We start from the raw sequence: 21,822 nt of genomic DNA on the forward strand, positions 1-21,822 counted from the left end.
AAAAAGTAGTTCTTCCAAATTGCTACTGAAAAGCCTGAAGCTGGCTGTGTGGTGTACCTGTTGGGTATATGGCATTTGGGTTTAAGGTGTACCCAAATCCAGGTTCCTTTTGTTGCTATCAGCTTTATACAGTTAACAAGGACAAAGAAAAAATGCATTAAGCATGCAAGTCAGGCAAATATTTTTTTACTGTTGATTTTCCATGAAAGATACAAATTTGAAATGTCACCTTATTCTTTCTAGGACTTGGCTGTGTGGAGAACACACTGAACTATGTAAACAACCAACTTATTGTTCTGGAAATTGCAAGAAAATTTCGGAAAGTATTTGGTCCTCGTCTGGAGGGTAGTAAATTGACTTTTTAGGCTCTAGAATGAATTGTGTGCTTATGCTGAGCAGCTTTGGCATCACTTTGTTGCTGCTTTCCACTAAAGTGCTCTGGATGGGCACTTGATCTCCTTTCCAGTCTCCTCCTGGATTGATCTCCTCTGCTTGGCTCAATTTTTGGCTGAGGACCACCAGCGACCAGCTGGGGTTTGTACTTTTGCAGGTTGCACTGGGTGGGTGTACGTAAAGATATTTTACTGCACCTTTTGGGGTTATTAGTAAACTACAGGAGAACCAACATCTGCACCAAAATTTTCAGGATTATTCAAACTACCCTTCATAAAGGTTTAAATTATTCAGAGTTAATTAGCAGTCAGTGAACAAGAAGTAACTCAAGTGAAGATAAGCCTTAGCACATCAGTGTTAAGACTGCATTTCCTGTTTTTCAGTAAGTGCTTTTCTGACGAGGCTCACTGTAGTAAAAGAGAAGCTCAGAGCGAGGTTGTCCTCTAGCAAGAAAGAAAATAAAATAGAATCAGAAAAACAAAAACAGAAAGTTATTTCTTACACCTCCCATCTTAAAAAAAATAAAATTAAGAGAGAGCTTCCATCTTGAAAATTATGTTCACATTTATAAACATTATTCTGTACCTTGAAACCTGTAGTAAGTGTTATTACTCAGGTTTATTTAGAGGGAAGAATGCTTATTGTACTTCGAATTGGGAGCAAGTAGCACGTTACAATTTCAGGATGTGTGCATAGATTCAGAAAACATCCTCATTTTACTGGTGGAGGACTGCTGAGAAATACGTTCTTCCAAGCTGATGAAATAAAAGAAAAGCTGTAACAGGAACAGAGTTTAGAAAATCAAGGTTTGCCAGGTCCATATTCCTTATTCCTTTTAGACTACGCTGATAGGCATCTTAACAGAGTGTTTTATCAGCAGCTCATTGTGCAGTTGTTTTCACAGTTGATGCATTACTAAAAGAAAAGCAAGATACTGCTGTTGTAAAATCAGCTGTGTCCTTTCTTAAACAATAGAACAGTTCAGTTTGCTTAAACGATCACAGGGCACGAGTCATGAGAGCAGTGGCAAAACGAAGTAGTGTTTAGCTGTAAAAACTGCAAAACAAACTGGCTATGACAGTATTAAGGGTTGGCCAATAACATTCACAATTCCAAGAGCTACCTGTAGTGTGCTGCTGTTGGCAAAAGTCTTGCTTGGTTTTTGACCCAACTTATTGGTCCTATGGCAAAATAAATGTATCTGGTACCGGGTGGGCAATGATCTCGTAAAGAAAGCAGATGAGAGCTGCTTTGCTTTTGACCAAAAACTTAGCATTTCTCTTAATTGTCCTGTGTTACTGATGTCTTCCGCAGGATACGGATCCCTGATGGTAGGTTTAATTTGAAGTGGAATCCCTTTCTCTTACGTATGTATGCCAGATGAGAAACTTACCTGTGTTCTGTAACAGGCACAGTCCAACACTACTGACTTGTGAGACACTGAAATACGGAGGTTTCAGTCTGAGCATCCTCTGGAGTAATGCACATCCCTCCAGCTAAGTGCTATGGAGATGCCAATGTAAGGTACTTTTTGCTGTAGGGTTATTAAGGCAAGTTTCCCCCTGTGTAGAGGAGTGTTTTGGAGTACTCAGTGGCTGTCGCTGCCCGCTCCCAGTGCTCTGTAATGAAAAGCAACTGGCGTGTTACTGGAATTTCAAATTGAGAAATAGTCAATGTTCATTGCCAGAGATATTTTTCACAAACCACTGTGTATTTCCATCTGATTTTTTCCTCTAGTGTAATTATCTAACAAAAAAATAACTGGTGTGGGATATTAGCCGCAGAGCTTGGGTGGTTAGAGGTGCCTTGATGCTGTATTCAAAGGCTGAGCTTGCAGGCTGGAAGCTTCTGTGGTGGCATTTGAGCACCTTAGGGCTTCTTGTATCAATGCAGTGACTCAAGATTCCCAGAGAGGGAAAGAAAACAACAAATCACCTTTTTTTTCTTTTTTTTCTGAGCATCTATTATAAGCCTTTTGTTATATTGATGCCCAGTTGACATTCACTCTGTATAACTGTACTTGTGAAATGCTTTGCTTTTCATTTGAATGGAAGTTTTGTCTTTTGCTACTTAACAGCAAGCAAATTTGTGTCCTTGATTAAAGGAGTATGGAACTTTGGGCCTTTTAGATAAAACATCAAAACAAAACACCAAGGGAGCTTGTACGCAAAAGCAGGAATTGATGGTTTGAAAAGTTAATGTAGTTTTGCTTATAGATGAATTTTAGAATCAGGTGGTCTATGTGAATTTGTAAAATTTGATCATTTTGTGGGCTCTGCTTGAACTGTCTGCTTCGATGGGGTTAAAAAAGCACAGGCTGGAGATGTGGATACATAAGCAGTGGTATTAATAATTAGCTATGCCTCAGAGGCTGGTCAATCAACATTTCTTCCTCTTATTCTTGAAAAGCCATGTTCTGCGCTGCATGATTGCTGCCTCAGGATTGCTCACCCATGATTTGCCATTAGTGATTTTATATTGGCTTATCTGGGCATTGTTTGTAATGTAAGCTGTTTTATAAATAGTATTTTATTATTATTACTACACAGTAATGATTCCATTATTCCTTGTTATGGGTAGATCACCTAGGTACCTCACCCGTGAGAGCTCAAAAATTGCTTTATTTCCAAATAATACGCTAAAAAAGGATGGAAAAAACCTTTTTCCTAACGGCAACTTTCATAAAAGAGCTGGGCTCTGCGTAACGCTGCAGGTGCTAGAATGATTATTTAATTGTACATAGGCTGACCTGAAAAAAATCAGAAACTTCTGTATTAATTATGTATGAAATCTATTTCATTGCAAACTAGTGAAACCATAACTTAATTAGAAAGAATTACAATGCTCTGGAGCTGAATGGGAATGGCACTTCCTTTGATCTCCGAGCATCTTGTCAACCACAGTGACTAGTACCAGATGTTTCACAAAAAGTACAAGAAACATATGCTTTTTTTTAATAAATATTTCTTTTTTTTTGTGAATAATCAGACTTAATAGTCTGGTTAAAAGCCTTCTGTTAGCTTCAAAAGTAAAGTTAACCATTGTTGAGGTTTCTTGCAACAGAATTTTCTCTCATGTACCTCGTCCTCACAGCAGCGTTTGTTGTAGAAGCTGTGCTTAATTTTGCCATGACATGTGCTTGCGGACAAAACCAGCTAGTACATATTTGTGTTTAACCAGAAATTGGAACGGATTTTTTTTTTCCAATGATTAACTTAAATCCTTTTAATGGTTTTACAGATCTTACTGCAGTTGTGAGCTGCGAGAGTGTTCTGCTAGTGACCACCAGATGGAGTTTCTAAAACAGTTTTGAGAACCTGATGCCAGGATTAACATCAAAAGTCTTTTAAAGGTTTTTTGGAGCTGAGTTAAGAAACAGTCTTGGAAAGTTTACCAACTTAAAGATGAATTTTAGCTTAAATATACAAATGTTGATGCAAGAATTATACCTTTTGTTTTTTTTCTAATTAGTAACATACAAGTGATAAGTAGAAAACCTCCTACTGGTATCAGTGGGATTTGTGGTAAAAACACTAAGATAGGGGATTAATTACATGTTTTTGAAGGTTTAGTTCAGACGGAGATGAGAATCTGTCTGTATTTTGATAGCAGAACTACTCCTCCTGTTGGCTCTGGGTATCCTTACAGGTACATTTCCTGCAGCACAGCTCTAATTCTAAACCTGTTCCTCTTCCTGTTGGTCCTCTCTCCAGGCCTCTGAGTTGGGAGTATTTATGCTCTTGCTTATTTATGTCTTCATATAATGCATCATCAACTACTTAATAACTGGAAAGAGGAAAGAGAATGCTTTTTTGTTTTACAAAACTTTTAGTAGGAAGGTTTTTCTTTCTTTTCTCCCCCCCCCCCCCTTTTTTTTTCCCTTTCCGTTATTTATTTATTTATTTATTTATTTATTTATTTATTTATTTATATTGGGGGGGGGGGGAGTAGACATTTGTATATTTAATTATAAATGCTCTGATAAGAGTCTGGTATTTTAAAAATCTTTTCCTGTCATGGTTTGTAACAATACAAGAACTGTCCGCTATAGACTATAAGTAGCTTTGCCTATTTTTGTAAATGTACTTAAAAGTGCCAGTTCTTTAGAAGGGAGGAATATAAGAAAATCACGCAGACTTCCCAGGTAAGGAAAAGACTTGGTGGGAAGAAGGTAGAATGACAACACAGATAATAAATCCACTGCGCTCCTGATGGGAAGAGAATGTATTCAGAATATGTCCAAGTGTTTTGATGTATGATGGAAAGTTAAAGGAAATACAACAGAGGAAACATTTCACAGTTCAAATTTGTTGCCATGGCAGTCTGCACAGCTGTTTTTGTACATTTAGGTTGCTTTTGCTTGGAAAAACTCTTGCATGATATAGTTAAGAAATACACAAGGTTTCGCTCACCAAAAGCTGTAAAAATTAATCTTAGAGCATATGTTTCAGATTCATCAGTGTGTTGAGCACCTTACAGCTGCAGAAACTTAGGCAAAAGTCAGTCCTTCTTGAAGTCCTGACTTAGCAGAAGAGCTGAGAGTGGCACTTAGCCAGGCTCTGCCTTTGTTTTCGGTTTCCCAAACTGTGCCACTGCAGCATACAGCTCATGAGAAGGTCTCCAGCCTGGCCACTCTCCTGCTTTTGTTTCTAATGAGCATTGGTAAGTAAGTTTTCAGCTAAGTACATATCCACAGCACACACACACACAAAAAAAAACATCAAACCTTTTTTTTTATGTGTGTTCTTTCCCCTTTTTTGGTACAGGTGTCATATTTTTGTGGTATCCTTGGGGCTTCTCTTCCTATTTGATAGTTCCTGTGACTGTTCCAAACTGTAGTTGTCTTCACCAAAATCTCTCTGCATTGACAGAAAAGGGCTGATTCTGATGCTGTGTTGGTCTGGCAGGCCATAGTGTAACCTTGTTGACTTGCTTGCTTGTACCCGATCAGCTGAGGTTACTTGCATTTACGTAGTTCATTCACTCTTCTCGAAACTGTAGGCTTGTGAACTTCTCATGGAGCTGCATTCTCATTCAAAACCCTTCCCCTCTATGTTGTATAAAGGGAGTTCAACTGACCAAGATGTTAAATACAGCCTGTCTCGTTAAGTGTAATGGTTATATCAGAAAGGTCTGAGGAATGAAGCATCAGAAAGTCACTACTCTGCTTAGAGATGTTCTCCAATAAGAGTAATAGAAAATACTCTTTAAGCCTTTGTGTGGAAGTAAAGGCATCTTATCTGATACTAGTCTTTGACTAAGCAATAAAATATTACACTCCCATTTTGCACGGTTAGCATTTTGATTTATTTTTCACTGAGACAACACCCAGAAGTAGTGCCTTGGCCTGTTTTTTTCTACAAGGAATGTACCAATAACCATTTAAAGTAGTTTACTTTTACATGTCATCATCTTATGCTTTACAGAAAATTCAAAGGGAACTAATTAATAACTTTGAAAGTACACCCAAGAAAATATTTTCATATGTTGTGTTAACTAACTGATCCATGGTGGCTGGTCTCTGGTTATGTGCAGTAATAAATGTATGACAGAGCATATTACCCTCCTAGAGCTAAGTTTTCTTTGGGGTGTCAGACGTATTGGTGGTTATATTAAGTTCTTCAGGGAACCAATTTCTGCAGGGAGCTGTGACAGCAGAGAGAGGAGGAAGCGACAAGGACATGGCCAACGTACGCGTTAGTCACCAGCCCTGTATTTCTGGCACAAATTACTGGCCCATGAGTTGCAGGATTCTTTATGCTGAAAAAAGCTGGGGCGTGTGTGCCTTTTTACCTTCATTCGCAGCTAACTTCATGCCAATGCATAATTAGATTTTAATGATGTAAAAATTATGACCTAGAAAATCTGATAATTTAACATGCCTGGTTTGACATCCAAGTCATGCAGCTTATGATGTTGTGATTCAGTGAAGCAGCACAGGTTTAACCTTGTCTACAACAGGCTTTCTATCAAGAAGGACCCCCAAAAATCACACCTCTTACTGACCACATAGGATTTAATATTTTTTATTAAGTCTTATGAGCCAGTAGTTTCTTTGTGAAGCTTTGCCTGAAGTCCATTCCTGTAGTTTTTTGATATAACAAGGAAGACCACAGCTCTTTGTTTTAAGTAGAACCAGAAATTTTCTAGTGGTTGGTCACTTTCTTTCCTTAACCGAACATTGTGCCTTCAGAGACCACCTCAGCTTGATTCTCAGATGGAAACTTTGGAAGCCAGGGCCCCTGCTAGGTGAAGCAACATGAAACTGTTTTAAACTAGCTACATTAGTACCTTCAGCAGAAGCAGAGACAAACATCTTTGTTAGTTCACTGATTTGACTTAATTGGATAGTCAGGAAGAGGGCTATAAGCCATAGATCATCTCAAATATTAAGTTTAATTTTGTGAGAAAATAACACTGTTAATAATGGCACTTAAGTAGTGCTTTCTTTCTAATGTACAGTATATACACACAGAAACATACAGTACACCTTACTGTTCAGAGGTTTACATTTAAATGATACACTTTGAGAAATAATTTAATAAATTCTTTGCAAATTCTTTTTACATCAGTAGGCTGATTTTTATCTTGCATATATACAGTATTTTATTCATATTTAATTAAAAGCAAAATAGACAAGCCCCTATTTACAAAGTTACCAGAAACCTTCGGGTATTGAAATGGAAAAGGACCCGTTCTTGAGAACTTGGTATGTTAAAGATTTGCTCATAAAAGTTCCTCTATAGTTATGTTACTGTTCATTTCCTTGAGTATTTTAATGTACTTGCTCATGTACTGTTTTTATATAAATATTGCAAAGTTTTTGCTTTGTGGGATATTGCTTTTGAAGAGATACCATGTGAGGGCACTGAAATTAAGTTCTGAATTTCCTTACAGTAGCAGTCAGTTGCATGGCACAGTTTCTTTGAGGCAACTAATATACCAAATTAACTCTTAAAAATCTGAGTTTGTATCAGTTTTGTTCATTGAAATATAAAACCTGTTTGCCTACATGATTGCCATCACATTTAATGTATTATCAAGGATACACACAAACATACTCAGCTCTGCTGCTCAACTCTGATCTTTCTAAAGAAGGATCTTTAGGAAAAAAATCACAATTGAGGTTTCAGGGGTAAATTATATAAAACTTGCTCTTTCTCCATCACGAGTAGCAGCTTCCATTTTTCTGAGCGGTTCCATTTGTAATGTCAAATCACTGGGTGGAATTTGTGTCGGCGTGACAGAGTTAGTCTAGCAGCTAAATGTGAGTGGTGCACAGTCTCAAGTGTAAAGGACCAAGCATGAAAGGCAGCAGAGGAGCAAAATAAAAATTAAATAAAATAGCACATTTAGATAGAGAACTGAAAAAGCTGAGGAAAAAAAATGAAGAAAGATGATGAGAGACATGATCTGAAACCAGGAATTTAGTGCGCGGAGAAGGGAACAGAAATAAATGCAACAGTCCGTGAGGCACAGAAAGTAAGGTGTCGTCGGAGAAGGGGGAAATGGAAGCAAGAAAGCAGCATACGAGTTAAACTTGCCCCTAGTGCTGCCTGCTCAGCCCCTCCGTCCTGGCAGGGTCCCAGTTCTGGGATCATCCACTCACACCAGATAAGCCAGTTCCTCCCGGCTGGAATTCGTCTTCCTGCGTAATGGGTCAGAATTTCTTTAACAGCTTTTACGTGAGAGATTTAACGTGATGCTTTAGGGAGCCTGGGGTCCCTCGGGTAGGATGAAGAGCCTATTTGTTCAATGGTTCCAAGGAAAGGTTTCTGAGGAACTTGGGTGGAAGTGAGTGCTTGAATGCTTACAGTGAGTGTAGCTCGCAATAGTTAGAACCTCTCAAGTTAAGAGAAGAAACAAAACAAAAACCCAATGGTTTCCAAAAAAAAAAGCCAGTATTGTGTTGGCATAGAGGCATAAATCAGTGTGTGAATTGGACACGGTGATAAGGAAAGGCTTCCTTCCTTGACGTGGTTTTAATCAGCAGGCTAAAGCTATGAAGTAAAGTGGTGTAATTGTGCTGGCTAGCTTTCACAGGGAGAAACCACCACCGAAATAAATGACTTACTGTATAGGGTTCTAAGGGTTAACCAGATTCACTAAGATATGAAATGCTCTTGAAAACTAAAGTCTTCCACTGGGATGTTGGTAACTTAAGGGATGATTGTATATGAATCAGATAAGCAAAAATGGCTGTGGGAACAAATGGCTTGGGTAACACTGAAAAGAAGGAAGATCTGAAAAGACTGTTCCTCATCCCCTTCCCACGTAAAACTGAAGCATGTCTCCATGCTGATAAATTAGGGTCAATTATGAGATAAGATCGTGCAATGGAAAAGGTTTAATTCTGTTTCAACTCCATGGTTTTTCCATACCAGAGGCTCAACATGCCACAGTTGTTGATTGAAGTCATGTGGAGTAAGCTGTGTTGTGATGGATGAAGTAATTAAATGATTTATTGCAGGGCCAGTGACAAAGATGCCTCGCTGTCCCCAGGCTGGTGGGAGAATATCAGTTTAACTTCTACCCTGTCCATTATTAAGAACGCAGCAACAGCTACGGGGGCAGCAATTCAGTTTGCTATTGTGAGTAACTTGAGTTTTTTTTTCCTGCAGCAACGTTTGTATTTCTCATGTATTTCATACACTCTGAACTGTAGAATTTGGCAATCTGGATTGGATTTCTTCATCCCCATTGTGAAATACAGAAACTATACTTTTACTGTGTATTCAAGAATCACATTGGGAGGCAGTCCATTTTTCACAGGTCAGCAAAAAGCTGATCTTGACTGGAATTTATACCTATGACTCCCATTTTAAAATCTTGTAAGTATTGAAGGATTTTGTATGGTTTCCAAACTTCCAGTGATGCCCTAGATTAAAGAGATTTCAATTGATTTGTTGCAAACATATCCCTTGAAAATACAAAATGTTAATCATAAACATATTTATTTTTAAGACAATTACTCTTGTTACATGAACATATGTGGACCATAACACTTAGCCAGACGTTCTTTACTACTTGAATTTTTATTTAACTTTGTAAACCACTGTGTCCTTCATTTTAATATGTGGGATAAACATCTCTCAGTTCCCCTAGAATTAGTTAATAAATATTTCTGAATTCTTGAAATGTCTTAGGATGCCAACAAAGCACTGGAAGAATAAACAAGTTTTTGTTAATTGTTATATCTAGAAAAAAAATGATTTACCGCACATGTTAAAAACTTAGGTTAGTTTGTGTGAGAATATAATTTCTGAAAATAGTAAATTAGAGATCTTTTAGAGGGAATTCAGTGATGGAGAAAGAAATTAAATAATTTAATTTATAATTAACATTTACTATTTGGACATGTATAATTGGATAATATGATCTTTAGTAAAGATCATTATATCATCTTCATTGAAAAATACTATTTACTTCATCAAGAATAGCACTGTTACTTCTTTGTACAGAAAATAAGGTAATACCTTTTCCTCTACAAGATACAAGGTGCTGTGTATTCGGTCAGTACTTCAATAAACTGTTTAGCGATTTCTTCAGACAAGAATATTAGAATGATGAAGACAGAGCTTACGCTTTGTAACCAGTTCAGTGCACTGAAAATATTAGGTGTCACAGGAATTACAGCACATAGGCCAGAGTCTTACAAGATCTCAGCAAATAATTAACTATTTGAAAATTAAGACTGTTTCATTAATTGAAGGCTCCTCCAAGTCTCCTGGTTGGGACTGTCACATCAGTGACTTTGGGTGCCCACACAGCAGTGGCAGTCTGAGTGCTGGTATGCTGGTATACTATGTCCTGCAGTAACAGCACCAGGGTTTTTTTTTTTTGCCTATGTCATAACTTGCTGTACCACTGTGCGTTCGTGTGAACACCCTTGATTTCCACAGTGTATCTTTTTAAGCAAACGTCGTAGTTTGTTAGGAAAGTTTTTGTTAATGTATCTGTAGAGCAGAGGCATTACAAAGCTGCTTGAGAAAGCCAAGAATTTGGATAAAATCTTGGTAAAATGTAATATTCGACTGTAATTTTCATCTGCAAATCTTCCTTGTGCATAAGTAAATGTGCTTACCAAAAGGGTAACATAATAGGGTGTCCATAAGGTGAACTGTGTACAGACTGTGGCAATCAAAAGCCTGTGCACTGACGGATCTAATCGTCCAGTGTCTTGATCCAGTGGTGTAGCCTCTTTGCGTATTCGCAAGATCAATATAAGTGCATAGAGTACCGCGACAGCTGGTACAACATACCCGATAAAGACCATGATGGCATCTGCTGCCTCTTTGTTCTGCATCTTGGAACATTCAATTATTTTAGTGGATACGTGATTGCAGACGTAGAACAGAAGAGATGAGAAACTTGTCAGCATGGCTCCACCCCATATGAATCCACAGACGTGCTTGGTGTTGTACACACTTGACATATAAGTTCTAGGTAGAGCGCGTTCAATGTAGTAGTCCAGACTGAGTAACGTCGTAGAGTACATGGTAACTAAAGACGAGACGTTGAATAAAATAAGCAAGGTGATATAAACTTCGTTGTTAGAATTCCAGATGGCCCATTTTGTATTGGCAAGACCTAGAAGGTACATTGGTGCCAGGGTGTTGATGATGAGACCGGCAATGGCTATGTTGACGAAGTAAACATCTGGCATCGTCATAGTTGCTTTGTTATACAGATTAACCAGGACCAGCAAGCCATTGTAGCAAAGGCTAATTGGGAAACATATAATGAGGTAGAGTAGGGACAAGATGGAAAGCACAAAGTGGAAGTCATGGCAGAGATGCTGGTCCTCACTGTTCTCGGTACTGTTTAAGGTTTCACAGCTCCACATAGTGATTTTAGCTCTTGTATCTTCTCTGCTGGTTACCAGCTTTCCTGTGGAGAGAGAAATAGTAAAAGTAGTATTGAAATATTACATTGTAAGTGAAATGGAATGTTGTATGAAGAAAACATTTTAAAGATGAAGATCACACAGTTCATGTAACTGATCTATTTCAGGTCAGTGACTGAAATGCCTTTTCATCTTATTAATCTGTAAGAAAGTAATATATGAATCAAAATGTCAGGTGACTAGTAAATAAATGTACAAAAGTTTTAATTTTTTAAAATGAAATTAGTGGTGAATGAGTCGATACAGGATATTCAACAAAAGTAAACCATAAGCTGTACATCTTTAAAAGAAATACTGGTGTAATATATGAACATAAGTACTTTTTAAAAAATTATGAAACAGTGCCTTTAATGTATCTAATACGATGTTAAAGTATTTGCTGAAGAATACAAGAGGAACTACAAATCTCAGCAATAAGATGGGGAATGGAATTCTCTATGGTGTTATGTGGTAAATACAAATAACCTCTCTTAGAGAGCTTCCTAAGAGGCACATCCAAGGCAGTATGATGAATATATTTTGTGTCACTGATAAAGCTAACAAAGACTAGAGGAAACTTGGAATTGAGGTGGAGACTTTTTTTTTTTTTAGCAGGTCTGTTTGTATTCAGACTTCTGTAACCATTTAGTTCTGAAAAAACAATGGACCTCTGTAGTTTAGGGAACCTAATATTGGTGCAGCCTGGCTTTCCAAAAAGGCAAGAATTAGTTATCATTTCCTCTCAAAATAGCTTGAATTCTTTAAAAAGTATGCTAATGTCAGTAGTCATTGTCCAGCTATCTTTGTTTTATCATCAGAAAAGAGATAACATTTTAACTGAAATCAGTGGACTTCTCAAAGCAATCATGAAAAGTCTCTTTCCAAAGTGCAAAAATAAGTAATCTCTAAAACACAACTGAAAACATTCAAAGCCTTAAAATCATGGGTATTATTCCTGCCAGGACATTTCTGGGACAATGTGGAATTTATGTGGCAGGTGATTTCCCATGTCAAGCGTAGCCTCAGATCATCAGATATGCAGCATTGTTTGCTCTTTCCTTTCAGCACGTATAGAAAAGCATAAGTACACATAAATGCATTCTTTCCAGAGAGAGAACAAGATTTAATCAAATCCACAATAAACGTTGTGCAATTACAATGAATGTTACTAGACAGCATGCTACACTCAGTGAACCATATGCCTAAATGATACAGTATGGGTTTTGTAAACATAAGATCTTCCACGGTTCCATCTCTCTAGCGCTAATCCTTTGACACTTAGCTGAAGTACAGGATTTGTTCCAGAATCATGTCAGGTTCCATTTTTATTTCCTGCTGCAATTACTTGGTGTGTATTTTTTTTTCTAAATACCACAGTCCATGCCAGATATCAGGCTAAAATGCAGTCATTTTAGCTGGCCAAACACACTTTTATTCCACTGTCATATATTGAATTTTCTCAGGTAAGGGACTTCTGTGGCAGTAGTGCAAGATGCAGTTCTGATGTATTCAAAGCTTTCCTTCACCTCTGTGGAAAAACTTACTTTTGTTTGTTTTCTCAAATCAGTTCTCTAGCTGTAGTATTGCATAGGTGTACAAACTGTAATATCATCATGGTGCCCTTCAATCCTCATACTCTTTTTTTATCACTGAAAGCAACCCAGTTCATTTTCAGGAAGAATCTGTTGCTTTTAAATCTTTAAAAAAGGAAGAGACAAGCTGCCTTTCCCAGTTGAAGGTGACCAAAATTACGTCTTATTGAAGTGCTAAGGCTCAATTCAGCCAAAGCAGCAGACTGGAACGAGGTATTGCAAATATATGCATTACAGTGAGCGCAAGGGTGACTAAGCACCGGCACGGATACAATCACGTAATTCCATTATGCAGGTTTATCCTTAAGCACGTAACTTCGATTACTCCAGACTGAATTACATCAGCCACAGACTACCTGCCTGTGTATTGTCTCAGAAGGAGATCATCACTCTTTGCTGCTAAGCTTTATATTTTACAGCGTGGTGGGACGTCTCGTGTCCCAGTTGTTTGTAGTAATTACCCCTTTTTACCCAACTCCTCTAACTGCAGGTAAATAAGTTCAATTTTAATGACAGCAGCGGTAGGAGACTTGTCCGACAGTAATGTTACGAAATCTTACAGATCTTACCTCAGAAACAAGCAAAAATGAAATCCCTGTTAAAAGTACTTTCTGAAGAGACCTTTTTAGCAACTTCTGGACGATGCCAGGCAAAGTTCCTACTGCTGATGTCCCTCTAACACAGCGTTCATCTGTGCGGGTGCTCAGCCCACGGCTCGCCAGCTCCTGCCACAGAGGCAGCCCCGGCCTCCAGCCGCAGCCTGGCCAGGGCCTCGCCATGCTTCAGGGGCAGGAGCTCTCCAGAAACCCCAACCGAGCGCTTCTCCAGCGCCAGGCACCTTCTCAGCCCCGGCGTGGCTGCGTCGCGGAAGCCGATGCTGCGGTGTTTGTGTTTGTGCTGCCTTCTGGCTCAGCCAGCCCCAAACGCTTCCCCCTCTCGTTTCGGCCGGGTTTACGCTTTTATCAGACTGCGAATCAAGGTCAGGACTTGAAAGGTGGAACCGAGAGGAAGGCGAGTCCTCCTGCCCGCTGCTCGCGGCCCTCTTACCTCCCGCTCCATCTCACGTTCCTCCGTGCCGCGGGACCCGCAGGCGCCCCGTCTGCGATGAGGGGAGCCTGACGAGACGCCTCGGCCTTCTTCTCCGGGGGCACATCGCCTGCCGCCCCACGGCGCGCCGCACGCTGCACTTGTTTTTCCCCCGGTGACTTACTCACAAGTTTGTGCACCGCCAGGCCCCTCCCTTTCGCTGTTTACAGCCCTTTTTTTCCAGAAGTGAGAGGCCGGGCTGGCAGCCGAGCGAGCTGCTGGGGTGCGCTCAGCCTCGGGGCTTCACATTCACGGCGGGCAATGCTGGGGCTGCAGCAGCAAGCAAAGCTGGCAGGGGAGTATCAGATGGGGACGTTTGAGAGCCCCTTCCTTGCCACCTACAGCTCTTGGGCAAGAGCATGTGCTTTATTTTTAACCTGTGGTAAGAATATACAGTGTTGAGGTTTCAGTTTTCTAGGCTATACATCCTGAACAGGCAGAATCACCCATGTTAAGAATCACCCAAGTGCTTGTCCTGCTTTACAAAGGTGACTTGTAGCAGGTAGGGAGACGAGTTTCTGGGTGTTTGAATGTGGAGATGGCTTTGGTGTTGAGAAGAGGGATTAAAATAAGACCGGTCCTCACTTTGTGATGGTGTTAGGGATTCTGCGCTGTCTCCTTTTTTTGGTAAGTTGAACAGCGGGTTGTGCTCAGTATTCATGCCACACACAATTAATGATGTATGTACTCTCTATCCTTAAAATGAAGCATGTCCATGCTGTCTTTTGAAAAGTTTTGCGCTGTAGGTTGATAGTTTATTGCATATTGAACTGTGTACTGTGGATGTTCTGTTGGTCGTATGAGAACTCCTCAGGCTCACAAACTGAAGTCGCTTCCTCCATCAAAGTATAGTTTAATGGATAGTGACAACTGAAACTGAGAGCTGCCCCCATTTTCCTAAACCATTTACCTTATATTTAGAGATTCTGAGTTCTCATTCTGCAGCAAATAAACAGCAAAGAAAAATCCACTAATTAAAAATTAAATTAAGCAGGTGTTATGGGGTAAACACCAGAGAAACGCTAAAAATGGTTAGTCTGTGTTGAGTTGCCCTTTTCAGTGCAGTTTGTTTTTATAGACAAGGTCAGTGCTTCTTGTTCCATACCTAACAATTCACTATGAATGTTGTAAAGCCACTGTAGCTCCTAAATAGCAGAGGATTCATATATTTCTTTTTGATATGTAGTCCACAGACAAAATTAAACATGCCATGAATAACTGTGTTACAGACTGTGCCATCCAGTCTTGGCTGCCTCAAAACTTCAGAAGGACTTTAATCATCCGAAGTTCGCTGGGGAAACAGCAAAGTAGGCAAGGTATTAGCATAGAAGTACTTCTAAAGCTTGGATAGCTGGATGGAAGCCAGTTTTTTTACATGTCATAAAAATTAATGGGGATTTTATTTAGATAAAAATCTACACATAGACTTGAGGAAAATGTCTTACAACATGCAAAAAGTTAAGAGCACTTGGTGGCAAAAATTATTGTAGAAAAAATGCATAAAGTAAACTTCAGTTAATGAGTAAGAAAAAATCAAGTGCTGCTTTGTTCTACTATAGAGTCCATAGCTGTAATCAGTTGTTTTCTTCAGAAATACATAGGGCAGCACCAAGTTGCAGAGCAGGTTGGTTAACAGTTTCAAGCATGACCATTCTGCACTGATTATTTTATTTGATGTAAAAAGAAACAAAACACACACACACACCTTTATCCTACTGTAGCACTGTCTCATACTGTGCAGTTTAGAAAAATAAATGCTTTAGTCTACTGGCCCTGTTGAGTTATCATCTATACATGAAATAGCTTTTACCTAGATAATCTGACCTCTGAATATGCATTTTGACAAGCTGTAGTATCATTACAAGCCATATGTAGCTAATAAAGCTGTTGCCAACAAATGAAATCTCTAAAGAGGCCTAAGATTCACGCTTTCTCTTCTAGAGTTCCCAAAGGATCTCTTAATTTGTACAGAGACCGAAAACAAGGAGTATTGCACAGGAAAGGCTGAACAGAGCTTTGCTCCACCGCACAGGCTTGTTCGGGTGGAAGATGAGAGAACTGAAGGGCTTTGCCAGACCTGTGCATATATGCATGAGCCATGACTTAGTAGATTGTCAGCTACTCATCAGGGTTTGTAAGGTGCTTTTAGAAAGTGACGCACTAAATATTATTTATGGATTAATCCCTAACAATTTAAATAATGGATGATTGGTATTTCTGAAAAGTAGCATACCTGCAATTAGTTGGGCCTCAAGAGGAGCACCCTCTGAAATCTCAAGCGCAAGAGAAAGCCGTGTCATGCGGCTGTTACCTCAAAGTCTGAATAACATGACATTTTTTTTGGCTAACTAGTTTACATACATGCCATAGGGATTAACAGAAGAGTTGTTGGCTGAATGTACAGAAAAGTAAAACTAGATTGCCCAGGTTAGAGAGGAGAAAAAATGCAGCAGTGCAGGCAAGTAAGGTCCAAATCCACCTTCCTTGTGCAGTCGCTGAGTTGCTATTGTTTATAATATAATGATACAGCTCAGATAAAATGCTTTTAACCTTAGTGTAGAAGAAAATCCTGCTTGATGCTGGGCTGAAAAACAGGCCTCTTCCAACCCTATCATTTATGTCTTCATGGTGCAATCATTGACCAGTTTGACAGGTGGTATACTTATAATTGATACCGGTTTCATTTTATAATGTAGTTAATTCCCTGCACTATAACGTGAAAGAAGCCATGACTAAATTACAAGAATAAATGATGTATAAAGTAGCATTAAATTAATCATTCTGTCTTGGTTGTTCAAAAAGTACTAATAAAAAAGCAAGAGGAGGTCAGTGGGAACAGGGGTGGTTTTCTTCTTCCTTCAGTCTGAGCACTTTCTAACACGGTTCTGCCAGAGGGAGCACAGGGTTGCCAGCCCTGGCAAGTGAATTCAGGGGCACAGCAGGCCTTGTGGCCACCCCCTCCCACTGACTGCACCTTTATCTTTGGCTCCTTTTTTTAGCACAGTAATTTGAACAAACAAACAAAACCTAACCTTTGACTCAGCCCATCCAACTGCTGCCTACCCCCACTTCGCTATGCGCAATTGGAGTCTGTGAGCCCATTTCCAGCCTTGCAGCTTACTGCCTCCCTTCAGTCCCGTCTTAGTCCTTCAGAGTTCCTTCCGCCCAGATGTAAATGCTTACATACGTTTTCCTCTGTTTTTTCAAAAATCTTGTGTTTCACATCTGTCTGGCCCTTGTTTTCCCTGCTCTCTCTCCGTGATGGCTCCATTCCAGTTAGCACTGCACCCCCCATCACCGTTTGCTCATATAACACACGTATAGTATTATACCCCTCACAGGGGTTCTCAGTATTACATTCTTCACTTCTTCTCTTCTCTATCACTTTCTTAAGAGACATCCCAAGCTGCCTCGGATACATTCTTAGGCATGTCAAGCCAGCAACAAGACCTGCATCTCAGCAGCCACGGTGTGTTTCTGTCACACGTGGAGTGAGGACACAGTTGCTCATGCTTCTGAAGTCATTCTTAGACATCGTTCATTCATCTCGCCGCTTTTCCAGAAACTGAATACACGGCTACTTGAGAACACTTCAAAATTCAGCTCCTTCCCATGGGCCCCTCTCACTTGCTTTGTGACCCTTTTTATTGTTCGGCAGATGTTCGCAGCCACAGTCAGTTGTTTATTCTCTCATTCTATAAGCACCAGCGTTGTGGTAAATCACCCTGCCTTATAGCTGCAGTGTCATTCAGCTCCCACTTCTGTGATAAACTGCTTACTGCTGCTGGCCTGGTAGCAGCCCACTAAATAAATGCAATTTTTTTGCTTCTGTTTCAACGGTTTGTTTATATTATTTTATTATTGCTATATAAATATATATCATTCCCTCTAATATAAAATGTTAACAATTTTTCAGCTGCACATTTTGTTTAGATTGTTCATTTCTTTGGGAATCTGAGTGCATTTAAGGCCATGCCAGAACTAAGTTCTCTGCAAATTGCTGTCAACAAATCAGTAAGCATCAAGCGAGTTCAGGCGCTCCTTTGGAAGAAAGAGGAAAACTCATTTTTAGGTAATGGCAACTGTTTTTTCAACACTGTGTCTTCAGGTTCAGAACTGTGTCTTCTGTCAGATTGGAACTGAAGGAATTTCTTCTGTCTTTAAAGTTCATAGAAGATTGCTCAAAAAATGTGTGTCCATCAGTTGTGGATAACTGCATTTGCTTTTTTTTTCTCATTTTCCCCTCAATTTTTAGGTAGCTTAAAGCTTATGAGAACAGATAAGATACTCCAGTATAGGAAGAATAAAAGATCAATTACTCTGGAAACCATGATAGAAGCTGCCAAAACCCGTTGTATCTGTCAGTAAGTAGTAGCATAGTAGTGGTCTGGAGAGTTGTGGTAACCGAGTACCATGGGATAGAGGAGAGAAATGAAATTCTTGCGAAACTGGGGAGGCTAAGTCTTGTGAAGAGATCTTCCATACAAGTCTGGAGAGGCCTTAGTGCTGGATTGAGTCCCCCATTCAGAGACAGATCTGCCAGGCACATCTGCCCTCCCAGCTAAATCCATCCATTTCCCCCGTAGGGCAGCCTCAGCAGGAGCTGGGTTGCAGTGGCTGCCCAGGGCTCTGCAGGGGTTAACTCTGTACGCTTGGTTGTGTTGTTCCCTTATCACAGTGCCCAAGTATCAGATGAGTGAGTATGACTGGTCTCCTGCTCCACCTCTTCCCGACTTTCGCTGTATCACTGAATTCCCAAAGAGTCTCTGCATGGAAAACATGACAGACCTTTTCTTCAGCAGGTATTACAGCAAGAAGGGATTTGCCAGAGAGTGGACAGTGCCACTTATATCATGGAATTGTTGTGGCTCAAGGTTTCATTACTGCAAAAAGTGGAATCTCTTACTTTTGTGCACTTGTAAAGGAAGGCTTATCCACTAGGCAAAATAATTTCATGTTCAAGTGAATCAGTGCATATGCAGTCATTACCTGTGTTTGTCTACAAGCCTTAGCTGCCTGGGTTTCTGAAATAAGTCACAATTTTTAGATACCCACATATCTACTCGGTAATATTTTTCTTTAAAAATTGAGTTATTTACAAAATTAAAAGCAGCTACTTTTCTAGTACTCATACTCCCAGTAACTTACAGTGTATTAAATAACAATAATAATTAGAATGAAGCTTCATAAGGTGTTCTGAATTCTGGATTTTATAAAGCTAATGGGACTATGCGAAATGACAGCTTCTAAATGTCAGCAGAGCAGACGGCTCCGTTCCACGTTCAGTGTGATCAGCCAGTTAGTGCTGCTCCTCCAGCTCCTCGCTCACGCTGTCAGGGCACATGGAAGCTGATTTTGATACAGCTTTCCTGCTTTAAAACTAAGTAGCAACAAATCTAAAGTAAAGAAAGTTCAGCGTCAATTCAGATGAATGAAAATTGTTTTGCGCGTTGTTCGGTTTTGTAATTGGTTCAGTGAAAGCCTTTAAGAAAAAAAAGCTGTAACCTGTGGCACAATTTCCACTATGCTTACAACTGGTGAGCCACAGAAACCAGAAGACTTAATTGAAACGTACAAGTTCAGTTTCTTGGAGAGCGCACAAGACCTTTAGCTGTAGCAAATATTTACATTCAATTTAAAACTGAATGTAAGTTGCAGTTTCTTTTAATGTGAAATACTTAAGTCAGTGGGTCAGACAAGGATTACATACACCTTCAGAAAGCACTCTCAATAGCTTGAAGTTGCTGTTCAGAATGTAGCAGGGACTCGATAGATTTACACAGAAGCTGCAATTTGTCCCACTGTCTTTAGTGAAACTATTTTTTTTTTTTCTGACTTAATGAACAGATGATGGGTGCATGATTCACTGAAGGATCTTTATTATAGGATAAAATTTAACTTTTACCCCCCCAGTATCTACAGACGCCTTAAACTGTAGAATAACATGTCAGTTTGGGGCAAAAGACTGGTTATGGGGGAAAAATGCATTTATGAAACATCTTTTGTGTGTGTGTAAAGATCAGATCTTGGAGACAAATTTAAAATTCTCTGTTGAGACCTTTTTAATATTTTAGAAAAGAGGAAGTCACAAGACAGCTTTATGCTAAATTTCTTTGTATAGATCATTTGCACTTCTTTGAGATGGCAAGTGGCCAGATCTCTGAATTTCCAGTGTTTTGGGAGTTGCTCAGGATTCCAGGAGGAAGGATTGTTCATGAACTGAACGTTATGATTTAAATCAACATCACTCCATTAAAGACCAATTCTCAGCAGTCAAAATCAGTGCAAATTATCCCTATTATAGATATCGGGGACTGAGCTCATCCCAGTGATGGAGCGTCAGAGGCACCAGCCCTGCTGGGACTGCCCTGTCCATGAGCCAGCGCGGTGAGCTGGCAGGGTGGAACCAGCAGCTCTTATCTTATCTCAGCCCTCTCCTTGCTGGCTTCACCCGTGCTTGGGGTTTGTGACAGAGCACTGCTCAGAGCTGGCAGCGCGGAAACATTCCTCGCAGATATTTTACTGCCAGTTGCAGACTGACAGGAGGCACAGATGGTAGTTTTCCTGGAAACTATAATATAATGTCATTTCCTATTAGAAGCATAAGTGAAAGCTGACTCAGTGACTTATCAACAAGAGATCACGTTGGCTGTGTAGGACACTTGTGAAACACTCAGATTGCCAGGACCATGTTTCCAGTAAATCCAAAAATATTGACATAGTTCTTTCCCATATAACGCTTACAAGAGTCACTATGAAACTGGATTGAGTTTAGAGTTTGAAGGGAATAATCTGCCCCAGCAGTTGTAATGTGGCTGAAATGACTCCAAAAGCTGTCACATCCATCGAAGATAGCAGGTATCTTCCTGATCATTGTCAGCAAAAGTCTGAGACATCTTGTTCTGGATGCTCCTACGACTTTTCACTTCGCTTGCTTGCTGAAGGAAATACCAGTTCCTAGCTGCCTCTGTGACTGAGATGAACTTGCCTATTTGCTGATTTCATCTTATTCCATTTATAGTGTCTGGAGACAGTATTTTCACGGAACGTTTTAGGGAGGTTAGTATAATATTAATACTGATGTAAGGATGGCTATTATTAGACTGTAAGATCTGGAGCAGGAGCTTTCACTTACGAGGGGCTTGAAATTAACTGAGGCGTCTCACTGCCACAAACAGGTGGTGATTTGTGCTGCTTGTCTTGTGCAGCTTCCCATTCCGCTTCATCAGTGACAGGGATTTTTACCTGTTGTTCATCAAAATTTTCTGTTGATAGTCTTGTTGTCTTGTAGGGCTCCCTGTAGCACCTACATGTACGGGATGATCCATCAAACTCCAAAAAGCTCATAATGACCTTTACCACCTTCTGTTCTAGGATGCTTGCCAAGCCTTGGACAAGCGTAAGTATTTGATGTTCTGTCACTTGACTCCTTGGCTATGCTTTCACAGGTGTGTGGGTGGGAATGCTTCCTTGGTTATTTTTAACGGAGCTCAATTCTTCTGTGCGTGTCAGTATGAGGCCACACAAACGTTTCCAATGACAGAAACCACACGTACTTTGTGAGGGCGAGCAATGCGTGAAGGGAGTCTTGGACCTGTGTAAACCTTGGCTCTCTGAATCAAGTCTCCCAGTACAAAGATATCTGTGGAGTTTTATCTCAAGTATACTACCTGTAACTGCCTATTACCCTGCATTCTGTCCAACCCATGGTATTTTGGGAAGCATTGCTTAGGATTTTTACACATTCCTGGGAGTACAGCCCAATAAATGACATTGAAATAAATTCTACAGCTTACTAATTGAACTTTATCATTTCACATGTCATTAAGCAATTATTGTTTTGTTGTTGTTGTTGTTTGTTTGTTT

At 39.8% G+C, this 21,822-nt stretch overlaps 2 protein-coding genes across 12 annotated transcripts in view; one reads left to right on the forward strand and one right to left on the reverse strand.

Moving 5' to 3' along the window:
• The window catches only part of CHLSN (cholesin), a 125,382-nt gene that overhangs the window by 32,066 nt on the left and 71,494 nt on the right, over nucleotides 1-21,822 (forward strand). The window contains exon 1 of one of the 7 annotated variants that reach the window (XM_084536467.1): nucleotides 5,671-8,984. The exons of 3 other annotated variants lie outside the window; for them this stretch is intronic. In XM_084536467.1, the coding sequence (XP_084392593.1) occupies nucleotides 8,850-8,984 (135 nt within the window). In that variant the 5' untranslated portion in view covers nucleotides 5,671-8,849. Of the gene's footprint in view, nucleotides 1-5,670; nucleotides 8,985-14,364; nucleotides 14,584-21,086; nucleotides 21,356-21,822 lie in introns of those variants that run through there. 3 more of the 7 variants (XM_084536474.1, XM_084536473.1, XM_084536472.1) reach the window with 3 other exon arrangements.
• The window catches only part of GPR146 (G protein-coupled receptor 146), a 49,169-nt gene continuing 36,677 nt past the window's right edge, over nucleotides 9,331-21,822 (reverse strand). For 3 of the 5 annotated variants that reach the window (XM_084536462.1, XM_084536459.1, XM_084536460.1), the window contains one exon: nucleotides 9,331-11,283. In XM_084536462.1, coding sequence (XP_084392588.1) covers nucleotides 10,238-11,239 — 1,002 coding nt within the window. In that variant the 5' untranslated portion in view covers nucleotides 11,240-11,283 and the 3' untranslated portion in view covers nucleotides 9,331-10,237. Of the gene's footprint in view, nucleotides 11,284-13,439; nucleotides 13,883-13,917; nucleotides 14,070-21,822 lie in introns of those variants that run through there. The other 2 variants (XM_084536461.1, XM_084536463.1) reach the window with 2 other exon arrangements.

This window comes from Aythya ferina (genome assembly GCF_964211825.1).
Source record: "Aythya ferina genome assembly, chromosome: 15".
NCBI lineage: Eukaryota > Metazoa > Chordata > Aves > Anseriformes > Anatidae > Aythya > Aythya ferina.